The sequence below is a fragment of the Urtica dioica genome, chromosome 7 (genome assembly GCF_054948205.1).
Source record: "Urtica dioica subsp. dioica isolate 48M chromosome 7, U.dioica_male_clone48M_v1_H2, whole genome shotgun sequence".
Classification (NCBI taxonomy): domain Eukaryota; kingdom Viridiplantae; phylum Streptophyta; class Magnoliopsida; order Rosales; family Urticaceae; genus Urtica; species Urtica dioica.
In genome coordinates, this window is record NC_142762.1 from 37,495,879 (window position 1) to 37,516,974 (window position 21,096).

Here is a 21,096-nt window from a genome sequence, read left to right on the forward strand (position 1 = left end):
TAATAGAAAAGAAGTTATTGCAACTAGCCATTTTCTTATATTTTTTTCAAGATTTTAGTCAAAGTTTTATTTTATTAAAAAAATAACTCACTTGCAGTAAAAATAAATTTAATTTACTCTTTAGTTAATTAATTTAGTACAAGTTTAATGGACTATTTTTTAATAAAATGAAACTTTGACTATTTTTTAAAAGAGAGTGATCAATTGAGCTATTGGCCTAATTGCCCATTTAGTATATGCTACAAAACTAAGTCTTATATAAAAGAGACTATTCTGCTGGTATAAAATTCATTCATATTGAAGCTAGTATGAAATAATTTGAAATTGCAATAGAGGAATTTCATAAAGTGGACTCATAAGTATTAAAATATTAAGGTTAAATCCATTACTTTTTTAATATCTAAATATGAACTTCTGTCCCAAAAGCGGACAAAAAAAATGCCCTCCCATTTGTTTTTCTTCTTTTTTTTCTCACATTTTCACTTTTCCTCCCTCTCACTCACCCAATTTCATGAAGATTTTCACCATGTTTGACGTGGGTTTGACGTTCTCGCGTGGAATTAAGCTCGTCCCCTTAAAATGTCGAAAAATGTATGAATTTCTTGTTTATTTCGTGTTTCATTGCTTATAGATGATTTGGATCGAATTCAGTAAAGTTAGGATTTTGAATTTGGGAAAAATTACGAAGGAATACGATATTGTACGATGATATACGATGAACTTCATATGTATTAACGATGATGTATGATGAAATTCATACATAATAAATGGATACATAGGTTGAAAAGGTATTTTTGTCCGTTTTTGATCAAAAATATATTTTTAGATATTTTAAAAATAAGGAGTCTAGTCGTGATATTTTGACTCATTTGCACTCCATAATATTAAAATACAATCCATAAAGTACTGTGGAATAAACTTTACGATATTCAATAAAGTACTATTACAATAAAGTACAATGCATAATATTAGTACGATGGTGATATTTTGGTCAAATTTCTCTTGCAATAAACTACTGTGGAAGCATCTAGACACAATTTAAATACATTGATCATATATTTTTAACAAAGCTCAGTCCCATTATATTAAAATTTTCAAGGACGTTCATATGATTGATATTACAATTGAATAGCCTTATGGCTATAATGAGCAACCGGAGATTATACCTGTGAAATATTGCAAAATCAAACTAGTAATCGACATAAGCGTTTGAAAAGACAAAAATGAGGATAAACAAGAGAATTTCATTTGATCATTGTTGTCTAGTAAACGACGACAAATAACTGGAGGAAAGTGCTATGGAAGCAAGTAAATATTCAAGCAAAAATAGAATAAAATAAAATAATAGAAACTGACATTATTTTTTATCATATAGAATCTGATGTTGACAAAAGTAGAAAGATTACACAAAATTTTCCTATCGCTATAACCAACTCAATTCTTCTATCCAAGCTCTAACACGGTAATTATGAGGCGGCTCTGAATGAATGGAAGTATACAATAAACCCAAGTGGGATCGAATAACTATGGAAAACGTTTTATATTTCTGCCGAATCGGATACCGCTTAGCCATAGCTTGTTCTGTCGAATGAACCAATAAACTCCGTTGGTGTGTTCTCAGTGTGTGCGCACTAAGAAAGCTGAGTTTGTTCGCGGCGTAGCATCTGTTGAAGCTGAATCACTTGTTGCTTCTGCTCCGGCGACAACGAGCTCAATTGCTCCGGTGTCAACTTCAGAACTTGCTCCAAAAGCGCCGACTCCGCAACCCCAGATGGCAGCTCCGACTGGATAAGAAAAAGTAGATATGCTGTTATATACGATCCAATTTTTCTAGTTGGATCAGAATGAGAACTGAACCAACAGCAATGTATTCTCATTCATAACAAACCATATTTTCTTAAATTTGTCTAAGATGGAAAAGATGGGTCATGTTGAGAGCATCAAAACAAGAGAGATTTTATTATCGACTCTGACATACACCGCTAAACCTCCCCAACACACACTACAAATCCCCTTTCGAGGTGGCACACAAAGTTGCTTTATGTTGAGAATTCGAGGTGGTATTGATAGGAAAATATGGGCTCAAGCTAATTCGAGAGACCCGTGGCTCTCCCACAATAATATTTCTCAAAATGATTCGACATCATTCCCCCACAATTCTCTCATATTTAAAGACTAATACAATTTCTAGATATATTATATTAACCCCCCTTTACTATATATTATTATCTAATTTCCCTTTTATATCTAATATCCTAACACTTTCTTGTTCAAATCAACCTTGGCTTCGGTGCCAGGCTTAGCAGTTTTATAGAAAGCAATTAGCTAGTATAACAGTTTCATGAGATCCAAAATAGGCGAGGGCCTTAAATTTGAAGGTGAAAGTCTATAAACACTTTCCCTTGATGTCATTGTTAAATCGAGAGAAAAAGAAAACAATGTTCAACGTTGTTATATTTATCACATCTCACTTTTCACAACGTAATCAACCATCAACGTAACATATGAAGTATATGTCATCGTTCTCATGTATGAAAAATTATGAGGAACCGAGGAACCTTGCATTTGAGCAATTGCCAAGCTATGCATGAAATCCATCAAGTTCAGTACCAATAAAAGCTAGTGTTTTTATCGTATTGAATGCAGGTTTCAGAATCAAGTATAGCCGAAGCATGACAGCCAACCAAATCGTAGAAACATGATTGTGAAAAACACAGAGAAAGAATATATATGTTACCTGAGATATTTGTGTCTCAGAATGTTGTGCTTCTGATCTAGGTGTGGCATTCATACTTGACGAGGCTGTCCCAGATAATTGAGGTTTTGTGGAAGTGGAACCATTCCCAATATACTTACTTGAACTTGATCCCGGCACAGTTCCATCCCCAAGTTTCCTCATTTTTGAAGGGTAAGCAATCGATTCCGCCGGAGAAAGCAATCTCTTTTTCTCACCTAACCCAACGGGTAAATTTAAATTTGTCATATTTCGATTGTCTTGAGTTGCTTCACCGGAAAATTGAGCAGATCTACTCGTTGGCTGCAAAATACCTGATGATATTGAGGGGCCAGGCTGTTAAAATAAAGCATGTCAGGTAGGTAACAGTTAATAGTATCCAAAACAAAAATTCCAAGAAATTAAACCATTCAAGGATAGTTTCATTGCAGCATTACTACACATTTAACCCCTTTCTTAATGGGAAAAAAGAATAAAAAAATAACAATTCAAAACCAATGGGGTGGAAAGAAAAGAAATACGCAAGTACAAACTAAATCAATTAGGTTTTTTTATCAACCCTTTTATAAAAAGTAACAACACAAAAGGAACAAGGAATAATAACAAAATAAGAATAAAGAAGTATAGTATTAATAATTCTAGGAAGAAAAATACATAGCAGCACAAATATGAGACCTGATATCGTGTATCTGTATGTCGAGGCAAAACAGATGGCTGTACGGTGGCATTTAAATGAACCATCTGAGAAGTATGCCCCAAATTTGTAGGTCCAAGGTGTGGATTATTCAATGAAGACGACGGTATTTGCTGGTTATATGAGGAAGTTGCCGCCTGAAACTGCGACCGAATCGACAAGCTACTTGAAGAATGGTGTTGAAGGGGAGGAAAAGGGGAAACTGATGAAATCCCTCGCAACGCAGCCTGTTGGAGACCATGTTCATTTGCATGTGGCGGGACCTGAACTCGGGGCTGCAATGAGAATTGTTGAGACGTAGAAACTTGGCTACGAGCTACAGCATTTTGAGAAACTTGGCTTTCGTGAACTTTGGGCAGTAAAGCTGATTGTAAGCTACTCTGTGCTAGAGGGGGCAGAGCAGGAACTTGGGCCGCCGGTGACTGACTAATACGGTTGCTTTGAAATGGAGCTTGCACAAGATTTGGCATCTGCAGCTGAAAATTAATAAGACAAAATAGTACAAAAGTTTATTTACATGATTACTTAAAACAAGCGATGTTCAAAGAAATAAGAGTATAATTTGGGCCTTGGAACACACCACTTGCGGATTCACCATTCCTAGCATGATCTGTGCCTGCAAAGAAATGAAAATTATATGATAAATATATACGGTAGGAGTATAATTGCTAAGGAAAACAAGTGTCAATGTGACTTAATCCTCGATTTGGAAGATGCAAACAAAATCCTAAGATAAAATAACAAACTTTTAAATGATAAAAAATTAATAACAATCAAAAGCAAACATCAATTCGGCCCTTATGGAACGGATACATGAACACAAAACACAAACATCTAGGGAGAACTTATTTGATTTATGAACAAAACTAAAATATACCATTTTCGTTTTCTAAATCGCAGTTACACAATGACCCATGATATGACCAGAGTATGAATCATGTCAAATGTGATGAGAAGAAGCTTGGGTATATTTTTGAAGTGGTAAAAAACTCCAACTAAAAAAGGGAATCACAAAGATTTATAAATAGATAAAAGTTCTTACAAAAAGAGTTGAGGTACTATCTTACGCTTTATCCTATAGTGAATATGCTAACGTAGCTAGTTTGGAACGTTTTTCTATAGCCAAAAGGACATATCCAAATATACTGAACGACCAATTACAAGATGAAACCATAACACATATACGTGCTTATGGTCTAGCATCTGAAAACATACTTGTGAAGGTCAAAGGGTATGTAGTTATCCAATAAAATCAAAGAGCAAAATTTCCTTCCAAATAAGATACCTGAAATAAGGCTTTTGACAATTGTGGCCTCGTAAGCAGTAATTGACGAGATAATTCCTTGTTTTGCGTCGCCATTATCTGAAAGTGGAACAAATATGAAAAGTACACCAAAGAAAATTGAGTTCTTAAGTACAAACCCAGTAAAAACAACGGACCTTCATGTCATACAAAATTTCATTCAGTTGAATCCTTGACAGTTTGGCAAGGTGAAGAGTCAGTGGATCATTAGCGAATGCCAACTGACCCTGCATACCAGCCTGAGCACCACCTAGAGCTCCTGCCATGGCTGCTGCAGCAGATATAGCTATTTGGAGACCAACAGGCTGGTGTTGACTAGCGTCTCCGAGAAGTGCCGGTGTACCCACTTGTTTTGAAGGGTCTGCGACGCATTCACACGAAAGCAAAACACACGTCTTTTATGATACAATACTTCCCACGATGATGAGAAGGGAAAAATAAACATTTGCATGATAATTATTTTTTGAAACTATAGGGTTAGCCCATAGGTCTGCCTGAACCCACAACATTCGGAAATACTAGGAATCGCCTAGAAGGTAGAGAGGCTAGAACCCAAGACCACCTGGAAATAAACTAAGGGCTTGACGGCTAGACCAACAATTCTCAGGTGTTATATAATTCCAATAAAACTGAAAGAAAGGAAACTAACCAGCACTAGGAACAAGTCCAGGTCCACCGCGACCCTACAAGAGAAGAAAAGTACTTCAGTTTGGAATTGAGAATGTGTTAACTTTTTACTAACGTATGATGTAAACACGGCTAAGAAGTTACAACTTCCAACAGGATAAGCAAAGTGGGAAAAACAATAGAAGCACAACACAGAGATTATTGCAGCAGGAATTTTCATGTCACTGTCACCTGTTCTCGACTTTTGTCCGAAGCTTTATCATTTTCTGCGAAGTCAACCCGCAGTTGGCGGCCATTGATCTCATAACCCTGAAGGTTACGCCTTGCACTTAGTGCCGTTTCCTCGTCTTTATACTCACAAAATCCATAACCCTTAGGCTTCCCGGTCTCTTTATCAGTAACTAATCTGTAGAGGGTGAAAACATGAAATGTGAATAACTGGAAATGTGTTGACATTGAAGTCTTTTAAGTGTTTGTGGCTGCCCTGCCTTGGTTAGGCCTGAATTGGGCAGCGCACTGATTCTGCAATACATAGCATGGTCATTCCCAAGCTCTTTCAAATATATATCCTATGGTTTCTCTTAAAAGATTACATTTAAACCCCCCCAACAATTCATTGACTTTCAATTTCTCAGTTGACAAGCAGCAACTACTACAATCCGCTTCAATTGAACATATACGCAAGCAAAAAACATTATTTCGTTGAATGCACGATCACTTCAACCATGTGGAAAATTAACCAAACAGCAAGGCCCGCATTACGATTCACGAAGATAAGTAATAGAGAATCGGAACAAAGCCGCAGTCTTTTTTAGCAAAGTTTAAATATTTCTAATACTCGTATAATAAGTATTAGAGTACAAGAAGAATAAAAGGGCAAGAAAAAGTTTTTCAATTGAAATCATACCTGAACGATACAACAGGACCAACCTCCTTGCAAATATCAATAAGCTGCTCCTCAGTGGCGTCATAAGGTATATTGCCAACTGTAAAACAATCCAATAAAACCAAATCAATCACAGTGAAAAACGAACTCATCAGTATCGCCGTCAATTGCATAAGCGCCGAATTGGTTTCTAGAATCCCAATCCTAACCCTAAACATTGCAGATTAAACTTTGAACTAAATCAAACGAATTGCCACAGATATAAGCAAACCAAATTACCGAAAACGCAGCGATGCTGGGAAGTAGCCATTAAAATCAAGAGGAAGAGGAGAAGAAGAAGAAGGTGAAGCAGTGCTTCATCCTCTTCCTCTTAAGCATATGTCTATTAATATCTGCTCAAATTGAATTCGTTCAATTCGATATCGTATGCGTTGAAGGTTTTGTTTGAGCCTGAATTTCGTCGGAGTCGCGGAGAAGATGAAGCGAAGAAGAGAAGGGTCGTTTATAAGATTTAACACCACAAACAAATCAGAGGATTTTTTAAGTGAACTGTGAACCTATAAGCGCCCCTTCTAATTTAACTAGTTTTAGAAATGCGTTACACGCCTATTTACATAGTTCTATAAATCCGAGCAAAAAAAAATCTAGTGTGCCAAATTACACATATATCCCTATTCGAGAATTTCCTTGGAGGATAATTTACTTAGGGAAACTTGATAAACAAAGTATTTTGTAACACTACATTTGAAAATAAAGTCATGTTTTGGTACCGTTAGGAAAAACAAGCATTTTTACTTATGAAAAGTCAGAAATACCCTTAATTAAACATCTCTCCTCTTATCCTTACCTTCCTTCTTCTTCAGTAACACTTAAATGAGTTCAATAAAATCAAAACAAAAACACGGAGCAAAACCCTAGGGATCCCAAACCCACGTCAGGCGAGAAAGGACGAAGCACGAACCGACGAAGCCCGAACCAGAGCGCCGACGCAAACCAGCCCTCCTCGTCGCCGCCATTTCACTCCTTCTTCTTTTGGTTCACGACGCTGCTGCCCTCATTACATCCATCCTATAAGCAAAAATGGTGAGTTTGTTTTAGGGTTTGTTAAATTTAAATGGTTTCATAATTATTTATATGACATTATCTCAAAATCTTCGAGTATGGAGTTCTAAGGGTTGTTTAGAGTATGAATTTTTTTCTTTGTGATTTTAGGTTTTGTTTCGAAGATTTTGGGTCTGATGGTTTGAAGTTTTCCATGAATTTTCGGTGATTAAGATTGTTTTGATATGAAATTTTGGGTATTTTTTGGTATGAAATTTTGGGTATGTTTTGCTTAGACATTTCGGATTTTTTTGCTATGAAGTTTATACCGTTTAGGGTACTTTCTGGTATTATTTGAAGGGATTTCAAAGATTTATCATTGATTTGTTTTGGAAAGACTTGTGAGGATATGTATGCAGTTTGGATATTTTGCTCCTACTTTTAGCAATATTTGTGTCAAAATTCGAAGTTTTTACCTTTGATTGATTCTTTATTTCGAACTTTTCCCACTATTTTATGACAACTTATCATTTTTTTGTAGCCACCAAAATATGAATTGTTAGTTCCTATCTGTAAGGAGTACGGTGGTCAATTAAGTTTCAGAGGCACCACATACTTAAAGGAAACCAGCACACGATTTAATGTGTTCGGATTACTCGCTAGGTTGAAGGACACACCGTTTAGTTGGATCGATTCCCCTTCCTTTACGGGGTTCAATTTCAATGGTGTTATTATAGACCAACTTCTGCAACGACACATCCAGCAAAGAGGTCTGGATGCAATTTATTTTGGTATCGGTAAGAAACCTATCCATTTCGGAAGAAACGAGTTTGCTTTGATGATCGGACTACAATTTAGTGCGCTTCCTTCAACCGAAGAATTCAAGAAGCACATTTCAAGAAACTGTCTATTGAAGACATATTTTCCTGACCCCGAACACCTTGAAGACAACGGCAAAAAAAAAAACTTCATAAGCCACCGTCTGTTGCCGATTTAGAGGCAGCTTTTCTTAAATGCACGAACAAAGAAGACTGCTACAAGCTTGGACTTTGTTTGATTGTGGAAGGTGTGATACGAGGAAATGATAATTGACAAAGTATTTGGGAAGAGTTGTTGAATATGGTTGATAAGCTCCCATACCTTATGGCGTTTTTGTGGGGCCACATTAGTTGGGTTGCCACTCTCGAGGGGTTGCTAGCGACGGACCCGAAACACCTTTGTAGCTTATACGAGAAGCGAGGTGAGAAGCAGAAGAAGGTTCAAGACGCAAAGTATGTGGTCCACGGGTTTCTTCATTCGGTTCAATATTGGGCGTACGAGGCTATACAATTTGTCAGTGTAGAGTGGCAAAAAATTGAGCGAGGATAGCATTCCGAGAATGCTCAAATGGGTGAGCATGAAACAAGCAAGACAGAATGGGTTCACGAAAAAGTTAATCCGACATAGCGTATGTTTTCTCACTTTATTTTCTTCGAAGATTTTTATATACATTTTCAGGTTCATTTCGACGTTTTAGAACTATTATGTATGTTTAATTTCAAAGTTTTGTTTTATAGGTGGAGGCAACACCGACTCTTAAGCCTACCGATGGTGAGAAAAAGTATATCTCCATGCTCGAGAGGCACTCATCTACTATACCAGATTATCCGGGTTAACGCACAAGAAGTCTGCGTACGTGAACGAAGAGGGCGTTTGCCCACCACTTGGATATGAAAAGTTTTCAATGCTAGAACGGCGTTTGACTGATGTGGAGCATAATGTTATGAAAATGTGCAGGGAGCAGAAGGTCATGAGGAAGCAAATCATGAGGTGGCAAAAAAATACGACTGAGAAACTCAATTATTTGGTGAGTGCCATCCCGGGAAGCGCTACACAAGAGGAGAGGTATACACCAGAGAAGTATCCACATCGGAGGTCATCATCTCCACATGGTAATCTGTCTCAACTGTTAATTTTGTAGTTTTTAATTTTATATTGTTACTGGTTTCGGAATTTTATGGCGTTTGTTATATACTGTTTCGAAGATTACTTATTAATTATTGGTGTTTTGTGACTGAATTTTGGGCAGTGGTGAATGATGAAGGTTTATTTTTTGAGTGTGACGAAGCTGTCAATATTTATGATGAAACTTTGGATCCTCCGGATGATGATGGTGATATCAGTAATGGTGAAGAAGAAGAGGATGGTGAGGAAAACGACGATGAAGCTGATGACAACAATGGAGATGATGAAGAAGAAGACGATGATGGTGAGGAAGACGACGATGAAGCTGATGACAACAATGGAGAGGATGAAGATGAAGACGATGATGAAGAAGGGAAGGAAAGCACTGTGGCAGCCCCTGAGACGGCAAGCACTGTGGCAACCCCCGAGACGGCAAGCACTGTGGCAGCTCCCGAGACGGCAAGCACTATGGCAACCCCGAGACGGCAAGCACTGTGGCAGCCCGAAATCGCTTTGTACATGTTGTTAAAATATTCGAAATCGCTTTGTAAATCTACACCATATCTCTGTTGTTATGCTAAGAAACAAACCAAAATATTCGAAATTAAGTACTACCAGCTTGTGAACTTACCTTTTTCCAGGAAAGTACGACCGAGCAAACCTTTCAATTCCAATGTCTTCATAATATTTAGCAAGATTTGGATCTTTACGCCTTAGCTTCTCAAATTGAGCATGAAAAACATATTTTCTCCAACCATAACATGTGCCATACATCTCTGGGCCACAAACATCGGTTTTGAACACATGAGCAACATTCATACTTAGATGCTGGTAGCAGATCCCGTGATAACACTCTGGATACACAACCGGTATAAAATGAAGGATACTTGCGTGCCTAAAACAAAGCGTTTGAAACATAAATATTAGATAAACTAAAATATTCGAAATGTACTTTTCAAAAAACCTAAAATCTGTGAAATAACATTCCAAAATTGTCAAAACAAAACTAAAATCTTCGAAATTAAGTACCTGTCAGATATGAAGCAAAAATCTGGCGGGGAACCGATGGTCTCTCTCAGTTTCCGAAGGAAGTAGGTCCAAGAGTGATTATCTTCAGCGTCTACAACAACAAATGCAAGTGGAAACAATTGGTCATTTGCATATAATGCAATCGCTGATAATATCTGCCCTTCGTACTTTGTCTTCAAGAAACTACCATCGATACATATCACAGGTCGACATGATGCAAATCCCCGTATACAAGCTCCAAGGGCCCAAAAACAGTACCGAAATCGACTACCGGAGTCAAGAACAAGGTCAGTAACCGAACCTGGATTTTTTATTCTAATGCGTAGAAGTAAGCAGGTACCACTTGTATGACTCGTCAAGTGTACCCCTTATGTACCCAATTGTCGTCTCCTTGCATCTCCAAGCCTTCTCGTAACTCAAATTTATCCCATACTCCTTTCTTACATCTTCTATGATGTTCCTTGATGTATATGATGTCGATTGAAGACTATATTTACGCTTGATAACATGTCCTACAATCCATGGTGCAGCTTGACGTTGGCCACTAGCAGGGGCATCAATCGAACAAGTATATGCAGAAACATACACACTCACTTTGAACATATCACTGTTTGGTAGTTTATGTTGGAAATTGAGTAACATTAAATACGTGATTTAATTAGCTCAATTTAGTTTGTTCACTAAAAGACAAAATAGTGTGTTGTTGATTGAGAAAGGGAGTTTGCGTGTGGGAAAGTGTCCCACATGGAACAAAATACTAAGGTGAATGAGAAAGTGACGATCTGGACTGGACGAAGTGACAAAGTCATTTCAGCTCGACTGAGCGAGGTCGACTGGACGAAGTGACGAAGTCATTTCTGCTCGACTGGGCGAGGTCGACCTCCAGGTGAGCTCGAATCCAGGCGAGCTCGACCTCCAGGCGAGATCGACCTCCAGGCGAAACGGCACGATCCGCGGGCTTCTCGCGACGATTCTCGCCAACGGTCGCGCCTCCTCATTTAGTAGTTATTTTGGTTACCGTTCGAACTAACGGTCACATCGCTTCGAAACGAACGATCGTTTGGCCAACGGTCGTGTCGTTTGCGACTATAACCGTAGTTCGACCGAAACAGTGCGTCTGTTCGTCGAACCTTTTCGCGAACAGGTACGATTGCTTATATAATCCGACTTCGGATTCAGTAATCAACACAGGTTTTCGAACCAACTTTCTCTCTTCCCGAAACACTTATCCAGAAACACAGTTCTTGCTTATTTTCGGATTTTCACTCTGTCTTGGTGCAGTCCGAACTAGGCTTGTCGTATCCTGCGGTATTCTTGTACAGAAACCTTAAGACATTTTGGGGTACTCGAAATACTATAAGGAAAGCGTTCATATGCGTGATTCAAGCCTCGAAGTCTTCAATTTCGAAGAATTATCTAACAATCTCATAGTATCTTGTGCTATGGCTACCGAGGCGTCTGTTTCAAGTCTGAAAGTGATGAGCCAGGACTTCGTCAAGTTAGATCGCTTCGACGGCACTAACTTTACTCGCTGGCAAGACAAGATGCGTTTCTTCCTCACCGCCATGAAGATCTTCTACGTGCTCGACCCGACGTTGGTGCCCATCCCAGAGCCGACGGACGAAGATGATGACGAACTCAAGGCGGACCGGAAGAAGCGTCAAGAGGACGAGCTGCTGTGCCGGGGTCACATTCTGAACACATTGTCAGACCGACTCTACGATCTCTACACCGACAATCCATCGGCGGTCGAGATATGGAAGGCTCTCGAGTACAAGTTCAAGGTCGAAGAAGAAGGTACCAAAAAGTTCCTTGTCTCGAGTTACTTTGATTTCAAGATGTTTGATGACAAGCCTATACTTGTTCAAGTTCATGAATTGCAAGTTATCGTCAACAAATTGAGGACTGTGAAGATAGATATTCCGGAGTCTTTCCAAGTTGGTGAAATTATTGCGAAGTTGCCCAATTCGTGGAAAGGCTATCGGAAGAAACTTCTTCACAACACCGAGGACTTCTCTCTGGAGCAAATCCAGAAACATCTTTGAATCGAGGAGGAATCGAAGATGAGAGAGAAGACGACGGATGCCGGTACTTCCAAGGCCAATGCGGTGAGCGCTAAAGGCAAGAGGAAGTGGAATGACAAAGAAGGAATTTCGGGTTCCAAAAAGGACTCGAAGAAATTCAAGCATTCCGGTCGAGCTGGGTCCGGCAACAAGCCCGTGTCCAAGGGGTCCAAAGGGGGCTGCTATGTGTGTGGCAAACCCGGTCACTATGCTCGAGATTGTCGACACCGCAAGACAGATGTGAAAGAGGTCGACGCCACTATGACCGATACTAACATAGTCGCTACGTTGAGCGAACTCATGGCGGTCAAAGGCAAGGTTCAAGGGTGGTGGTACGACACTTGTGCTACCGTTCACGTCGCCTATGATAGGGCTGCCTTCAAAACCTATTCTGAAGTCAACGATGGACAAGCGGTTCAGATGGGAAACGAGCATCGCTCTCAAGTTGTCGGCATCGGGAACGTGGATCTCAACTTCACCTCCGGGAAGACGGTCACTTTGACAAATGTTCTCCATGTTCTGGATATGTGTAGGAACCTAGTTAGTGGCGATCTCCTAGGCAAACCGGGGATCAAATATGTGTATGAGTCGGGCAAGCTTATCTTGACCCGTAATGGTGTATTTGTTGGAAAAGCCTATTCCAGTGAAGGGATGGTCAAACTTTGTATTATTGACAATGTTATTAATGAAATTTCTCATTCTGCTTATATGGTTGGTTCCGTTTCTTTATGGCATAGTAGATTAGCACATATTGGTTTTAGCACTATGAAAAGATTAATTAAATGTGGTTTAATTTCGTGCAAATCTGATAAATTAGATAAATGTGAAATATGTGTGAAATCTAAAATGATAAAGAAACCGTTTTATAGTGTAGAGAGAAATTCTAAGTTGTTAGATCTTATACACTCTGATATATGTGAATTTAATGGCATGTTAACCCGTGGGGGAAATAGGTACTTTATTACCTTTATTGATGATTGCTCTAGATTTACATATGTGTATTTATTGAAACATAAAGATAATGCTTTCAATGCTTTTAAGGTGTATAAGGCTGAAGTAGAAAATCAATTAGGAGTTAATATTAAAGTCCTTAGAAGTGATAGGGGCGGTGAATATTTTCCTAGTGATTTTAATGCTTTTTGTGAAGAAAATGGTATTGTTCATGAATGTTCCGCACCTAGAACACCACAACAAAACGGTTTTAGCCGAACGTAAAAATAGGACACTTCAAGAGATGATAAATGCCATGTTAATGCATTCTGAATTACATTTTAGTTTGTGGGGTGAAGCTTTACTTTCCGCATGTCATATTTTAAACCGTATTCCTTTAAAGAAAACCCAAATATCTCCGTACGAGGTATGGAAAGGGCGAAAGCCTAATATTGGGTATTTCAAAGTGTGGGGGTGTCTAGCCTACTACAAAAACATGGATCCTAAAAGGACCAAGTTGGGTCCTCGAGGGATACGATGTGCTTTTATTGGCTATGCTACGAATAGCAAGGCATATAGACTTCTAAACTTAGAGTCTAATGTCATAGTAGAATCCCGAGATGTGGAATTCTTTGAGAATCTTAACTCGAAAGGAAAAGAATCTCAAAACTCCACTAATGAAGAACCTCGACTAGGCGAGCTCGATCTCCAGGGAGGATCGACCTCAAGGCGAACTCGAACCTCAGGCGAGCTCGACCTCCAGGCAGGTTCGACCTCCAGGCGAGCTCGACCCCAGGCGAGCTCGACCTCCAGGCAGGCTCGATGCCTCGAGAGGAAAGTTCTTCTAGGGTAGTTGTAGAACAACCCGAACTTCGGAGAAGCAAAAGAGTCCGTAAGACTAAGGAAATAGATTCTCGCCTCATTTCTTTTTACCTAGTAGAAGGAAATAGAGAGAGTTTTGCTCGAAAAATTCCTATTATTCTTCTTATTGAAGATGATCCTAAGACTTATAATGAAGCTGTGGCTTCTCGAGACTCTGCCTTTTGGAAGGATGCTATCCAAGATTAAATGGATTCTATTATGTCAAACCACACTTGGGAGATTATCGATCTACCCAAAGGATCGAGACCTATTGGGTGTAAGTGGGTGTTCCGAAAGAAGTACCATAGTGATGGTACTCTTAACACTTACAAGGCTAAATTAGTAGCCAAAGGATTTCGACAACGGGAAGGAATTGATTACTTTGACACATATGCACCGGTAGCGAGGACAACAACAATTAGAGTGTTGTTTGCCTTGGCTTCTTTGTATAACCTCAATGTTCATCAAATGGATGTCAAGACGGCATTCTTAAATGGAGATCTCGATGAGGAGATTTACATGGAGCAGCCGGAAGGTTATGTGCTTCCGGGTAATGAACAAAAGGTTTGCAAACTTGTTAAATCCTTATATGGATTAAAACAAGCACCCAAACAATGGCATCAAAAGTTTGACTCAGTCATACTTTCGAATGGTTTTGTTCCTAACGTTTGTGACAAGTGTTTGTACACAAAGGTGTGTGGTAACCTTGTGATCTTCCTATGTCTCTATGTTGATGATATGTTGATCATTAGCAATGAGATGAAAGGAATATTAGAAACGAAGAGGTTTCTATCTTACACTTTCAAAATGAAAGATCTTAGACAAGTTGATACTATTTTGGGTATCAAGGTTCGTAGAACCAGTGGGGGTTATGAACTTAGTCAATCACACTATGTTGAAAAAGTGCTTGATAAGTTCAAACATTTAAATTTCAAAGAAGTGAACACCCCATTTGATCCAAGTGTAAAACTTGAAAAGAATGATGGAAGGGATGTGGCTCAATTGGAATATGCTAGTGCGGTTGGTTGTCTTATGTACTTGATGCAATGTACTCGACCAGACATAGCATTCGCCGTTAGTAAAATGAGTAGATTTACTAGCAATCCAAGTGCCGAGCATTGGAAGGCCATTGGGAGAATTTTTGGATTTCTTTTGAAAACCAAAAATCTTGGACTTTAATACGGTCAGTTTCCTTGCCGTACTAGAAGGATATATTGACGCAAGTTGGATATCGAGTGTCGGAGATAACAAATCTACGACGGGATGGGTGTTTACACTTGCCGGTGGGGCAGTTTCTTGGAAATCAAAGAAACAAACTTGTATCATTCATTCGACCATGGAATCAGAGTTTGTCGCTCTTGCTTCCGCAGGTCAAGAGGCTGAATGGTTGAGGGATCTTCTTTTAGAAGTTCCATTGTCTAAAGACAATATATCAACCGTGTCGATACATTGTGATAGTCAATCAACTTTAGCCAGAGCATACAGTGAAGTGTATAATGGAAAGTCTAGACATATTAGTCTTAGACATGACTATGTGAGGAAATTGATCAAAGATGGAATCATTTCGCTCACATATGTGAGATCAAGCTTTAATATTGCTGATCCGTTCACTAAACCTCTTGCAAGAGATTTGGTGAAATCGACCTCGAGAGGTATGGGTCTTAAACTCCTTGAGTAGCGATCTGACAATGATGGCAACCCAACCTAAGGTTAGGAAATGACTAACAATAGGTTCAATAGGTACGAACAAGTCATTGAATTGGATATTCGTAACATTATATAATAATGTTGACTATTACAATTGGGAGGTTGAGTTTCTAAACTCTTAATGAAGTTCAGTCTCGAGGACAAGTATCTATACGTAACAGAGATACTGTAAGAACTTCACCTATGTGAATTTCGGGATGGTGTCGTCCCAAAGTGAGAGTTGGAGTTTTCTCTCATGAAAAATTCACGAGACAAGATGAGCACATGGCCATTAACGGTGCTAAGCGTGTGATATAGGCGAAGAACACTAAAGGGTGTGTGTTGAGTAACACCGATTTTATCACAAGGAAAATAGGTTCAAAGCCTAGCTACCTAATTTCCGATAAAGTTTTGTGTTACTTATACTAAGGATAAGTTCAAATCGAAAGATACTTATCTGTACTAACACTCTTTGTTTCTTTTCTGGATTCTATTTTGACTTTTCTGAACAAGTGGGGGATTGTTGGAAATTGAGTAACATTAAATAGGTGATTTAATTAGCTCAATTTAGTTTGTTCAATAAAAGAGAAAATAGTGTGTTGTTGATTGAGAAAGTGAGTTTGTGTGTGGGAAAGAGTCCCAAATGGAACAAAATACTAAGGTGAATGAGAAAGTGACGATCTGGACTGGACGAAGTGACAAAGTCATTTCAGCTCAACTGAGCGAGGTCGACTGGACGAAGTGACGAAGTCATTTCTGCTCGACTGGGCGAGGTCGACCTCCAGGTGAGCTCGAATCCCAGGCGAGCTCGACCTCCAGGTGAGCTCGACCTCCAGGCGAGCTCGACCTCCAGGCGAGCTCGACCTCCAGGCGAGATCGACCTCCAGGCAAAACGGCACGATCCGCGGGCTTCTCGCGACGATTCTCGCCAACGGTCGCGCCTCCTCATTTAGTAGTTATTTTGGTTACCGTTCGAACTAACGGTCACATCGCTTCGAAACGAACGATCATTTGGCCAACGGTCGTGTCGTTTGCGACTATAACCGTAGTTCGACCGAAACAGTGCGTCTGTTCGTCGAACCTTTTCGCGAACAGGTACGATTGCTTATATAATCCGACTTCGGATTCAGTAATCAACACAGGTTTTCGAACCAACTTTCTCTCTTCCCGAAACACTTATCCAGAAACACAGTTCTTGCTTATTTTCGGATTTTCACTCTGTCTTGGTGCAGTCCGAACTAGGCTTGTCGTATCCTGCGGTATTCTTGTACAGAAACCTTAAGACATTTTGGGGTACTCGAAATACTATAAGGAAAGCGTTCATATGCGTGATTCAAGCCTCGAAGTCTTCAATTTCGAAGAATTATCTAACAGTTTATTCCCTCTCAATTTCTAAGTACAATCACCAGCTTTGCACTTGACTACCCACCGACTCGTGCTTGTTTCGAAGACCCTATACTGAAAGCTCTTTCTCATGGCAAGCATGGCAACTTTAGTTTTCAAATCAGACTTGTTATCAAAAATTTGCTTAACACATATATCCGAAGAACTGCCGGTGGATGAAGGCGTACTTCAATTTTCCTCCAAATCGGGAATCGAAAGACGTGGATCTCATAATTTCGACTTCTTATGAGGCGTCACCGGTACTGGCTGTGACATGGGAATATCATTATCATTCATATAACCGGATCATCTTCACGATAGAACCCTCTTGCATCAAAATCTTCCTCATCATCGCCATCCTCATCTTCCTCATCATCACCATCCTTATCTTCCTCATCATCACCCTCTTCATCGCATGGCGCCTGAAAATCATTCACCTCGACGCTAGTACCTAAGCATGCTACCTGATAATTTGAGGTTAGTGAAACTGCCCTGCTTGGACTTGTACTGAGAGCTGCATCAACAATGTTTCTTTTCACGGGGGTTACGGACAACGAAATCCTCAGCTTCGAGTGACCAGAATTCTCTAAAATAAATGCCGTCACACTAGCGTCCGATTCCAAAATGAGAGGAGGCATTGATCTTCCAGTCCAAACATACACAGCTTCAAGTTTCAAATCGTATAACGACTCATCGACACAAAAAGCTTCGTACATAGCGATTAATAGCTCCATCCAAGATATGTCTTTCACTAGTGCACGCAGTTCGAATCGCGATTCATTAGTATATTCCCAATTTGTACCTTTGTTCACCCAAATACCATCAAATAAACAACATATATTAACGTTTGGACCTGTTAAGAAGTTAAAAAGTATACATTAGAAGTCAAATCTGTACAAGTTAAAAAGTTCGAAATGCAATCGAAATAACAGCTATAAAGTTCGAAATTACAGACAACAAATTCGAACTTTTTCCTGGATCCCAAATAAAATGACGAACCCAAACTCCTTTTTTTTCAGCAAATCAAACAAATTTCTTACAAAATATCATCGAATTAGGGATCGAAACTTATCCATTTTTCTTCTCTCAAGTAGTTAACTACATAGAAGGCCCAACAAATTTGAGTTTAAAAGAATTAGGGCGTGGGCATCGTCCGTTCCTGCTTCGTCGTTCCTGCTTGGGCGCTCTGTGTAGCGACGAGGAGGGCTGGAATGACTCGCGATGAAGTGGCTGGCTTGGGTGCTGAGCTTTCGCATGGGTTTCTTCCGTTCTCGGTGTTTTGGGTTTTGCTCCGCGTTTTTGTTTTGATTTTATTGAACTCATTTAAGTGTTACTGAAGAAGAAGGAAGGTAAAAATAAGAGGAGAGAGGTTTAATTAAGGGTATTTCTGACTTTTCATAAGTAAAAATGCTTGGTTTTCTTAAGAGTACCAAAACATGGCTTTATTTTCAAATGTGGTGTCACAAAATGCTTGGTTTATCAAGTTTCCCTTTTCTTATTTCCATTCTATGAATAGTGACTATAAAAAACATTCTCCGCTGAAATAACCTTTTTTTTAAGTGAAACTTGTTGTCACTGCGAATTAGAGAACGTTCGAAGACTTCGGACGATTCAACCCAAAGTCGGACCAAATCGTCGTGTCCGAACCGGGTTTGTAAAAACTCAAAAGTAACGAGTTTCCTCTCTTAGTTGAAGAACGTTATTCATTCGTCACGGAGATATGAGAATAAGAACAAGAAGAAAATAAGCTAGAATGACGCGTAGACGGTGCCTCTGGCTTGCGCTTCGACGCTCAACACTAGTTTGATTGCTATGAGTGAGGTGGGAATACCGTTATTCTTTGAGAATATTTGAGAGAATCAAGCTCGATCAGAGTGAAAGCAATTGCGGACGATCTTCGGCAGTGTTTCACGACTCTGGAATCGAGTGATTATGTCGAGAGATAATATAGTGTACTTTGGTCCCTCTGAGAAATGGTATTTACAGTGCTTAGGAGAGCCGCGGAGAAGCTCTTGGGCGGAGGCAAGGCACGCACAACAAGCCTTGGCGCACACGCGCGCCTCACAGAAGAAGGCACGCCGAGCGCCTCAATTTTGAGGCCTTGCGCGTGTCAGCGTGGCGCGTGCAAGCATGAGCTCGGTTTGAGTGGGCTTTGGCTCTTTCTTGAGTTTTGACGGAATTCGTTGCAAGTCGCGATGAATTTATTATTTTCATTTTTTTTTAAAACGTCCAACAACAAACCTTATAAACGCCTCTTTCTAATTTAATTTTTCTTTTTTTTCTTTTTCTATATTATGGGTCAAATTACACACATAAGTTATAGCCCTGTTCGAGAAATTCCCTAAAGGATGATTTTCTTATTTATCATTCTATGAATAGTGACTAATAAAAGCACTCTCGAATACCAGACTTTTAAATTAAAACACTAAAATAACCATTTGAATAAATATTGATAGTTTAAAAATTGCCAACAATGAAATCTCAATAAACGTTGTATAGTTAATATGAGTGCAAAATATAAAAGACTAAACAAAATTATAGAGGTTCAACACAAATTACAACTACGTTTTTTTATAGGGTTTAAAAATAGATGTATTTTGTTGTTTGAAGGGTTTTAAAATAGATCTATTGCTGTAGTTACATTCACTACTTAAAAAAAATACAAAAAAAAAATACAAAAAAAATACAAAAAAACAAAACAAAAACAAACAAATAATTGTCTTTGAAATTACATGCTTTATTACTAGAGTTAAATTTAATAATTGTGCGTTCGTGGGCTGATGCAATTCCTTGCTTCATAGTAGAACTCTTTGGGACATAATCACTATTGTTTTCCGAAGCACGACGACGATCACTTGAGGATAAGGATCGTAGCCACGAGCTTGGCTCAGTCATGCACGAGCTGGAATACGCGCACGAGGCAGAAGACGCATTGTTAGGGACCTCCTTTTTTGCCCTCCAGAAAATATTTGCAAACAGGTCTTTGGTGGATTTTGTATGGTTCATCAACCTGTTTAATGTTTACTGGAGGCACTTTGCCAAATGTTCGTTTTCCTTCTTTAGGGGAGGGTGGTGGAAGGGCAGGAGAGGAACTAGCCCAAGGATCCTTAGTCCACCACCGGGGATATCAAACTTGCCGTGTAACCTTCCCGTTTGATATCAATGAACAAGTAGACTCATTTTGCTTCTGTACTTGTCGTGCCGTGTTCCTATGAATGATTGCTTGATCGTTGGCTTGTTTATACGTATGCTTGTCGATATGTTCTCGTGTGTGTGAATGATGTGGTCCCAATAGCTCGTTACAATGTTATTCCGTGGCTGATCATTATCTCATGTTGTCTTGCAGACATCCAGTAGGCTGACTTGCTAGCGAAGCGCCGCAAGTGCCGCACGTCCCAACTATCTACGGAGCGAAATTAGTCGGCCCGTGACAGTTGGTATCAGAGCCACAAAGAGAAGCATTGGAAGAATGAGATGGCTCCACAAAGACCCACAAACACTCAACGCCTTGATGCTCTGGAACACCGCATTGGGGGCGTTGATGCGATTGAAGACTCCACGACATACAAGAGAGCATGCGGACCATCGACATCAAAAACCTCATCGAGAGGGTGAAGCCACTCGAAGAGGCGCTGCGAAAGACCGAATCCCTCAGGCCGTATGTTGAAGAAGCCGAGGCAAAGCTAGAAGCTATCATCGAGCGCCTCTCCCAAATCGAACAAGCAAATCGTTCCCCGCGGCACTCAACCATCGAAGCAAGTGTGCTCAGCTTGTCCGAAAGAGCCGAGATCCTTGCCAATCGAATACTCGCCCTAGAGCGGCGAGAACACCACGACCCAACGGCCGATTTCGAAGAAGGATTTGGCACCCTTGCAGAGATAATAAATGCCCTGGAGCGCAGGGATCGTTCTCCTC

General features: G+C 39.7%; 1 protein-coding gene across 2 annotated transcripts; it reads right to left on the reverse strand.

Moving 5' to 3' along the window:
- Positions 1–1,224: 1,224 nt before the first annotated feature.
- On the reverse strand, positions 1,225–6,827 carry CSTF64 (cleavage stimulating factor 64). 2 transcript variants are annotated; one of them, XM_089619425.1, is made up of 11 exons: positions 6,524–6,827; positions 6,266–6,344; positions 5,590–5,764; positions 5,381–5,414; positions 4,869–5,092; positions 4,714–4,791; positions 4,009–4,044; positions 3,410–3,904; positions 3,049–3,070; positions 2,738–2,952; positions 1,225–1,784 (listed from the first exon to the last, which is right to left on the reverse strand). In XM_089619425.1, exons 1-11 carry the CDS (start codon positions 6,552–6,554, stop codon positions 1,632–1,634), a joined length of 1,542 nt encoding a protein of 513 aa, XP_089475551.1. In that variant the 5' UTR covers positions 6,555–6,827; the 3' UTR covers positions 1,225–1,631. The 2 variants fall into 2 exon arrangements, with proteins under 2 accessions (XP_089475551.1, XP_089475550.1); XM_089619424.1 differs by having other exon boundaries at positions 2,738–3,070.
- Positions 6,828–21,096: the final 14,269 nt, after the last annotated feature.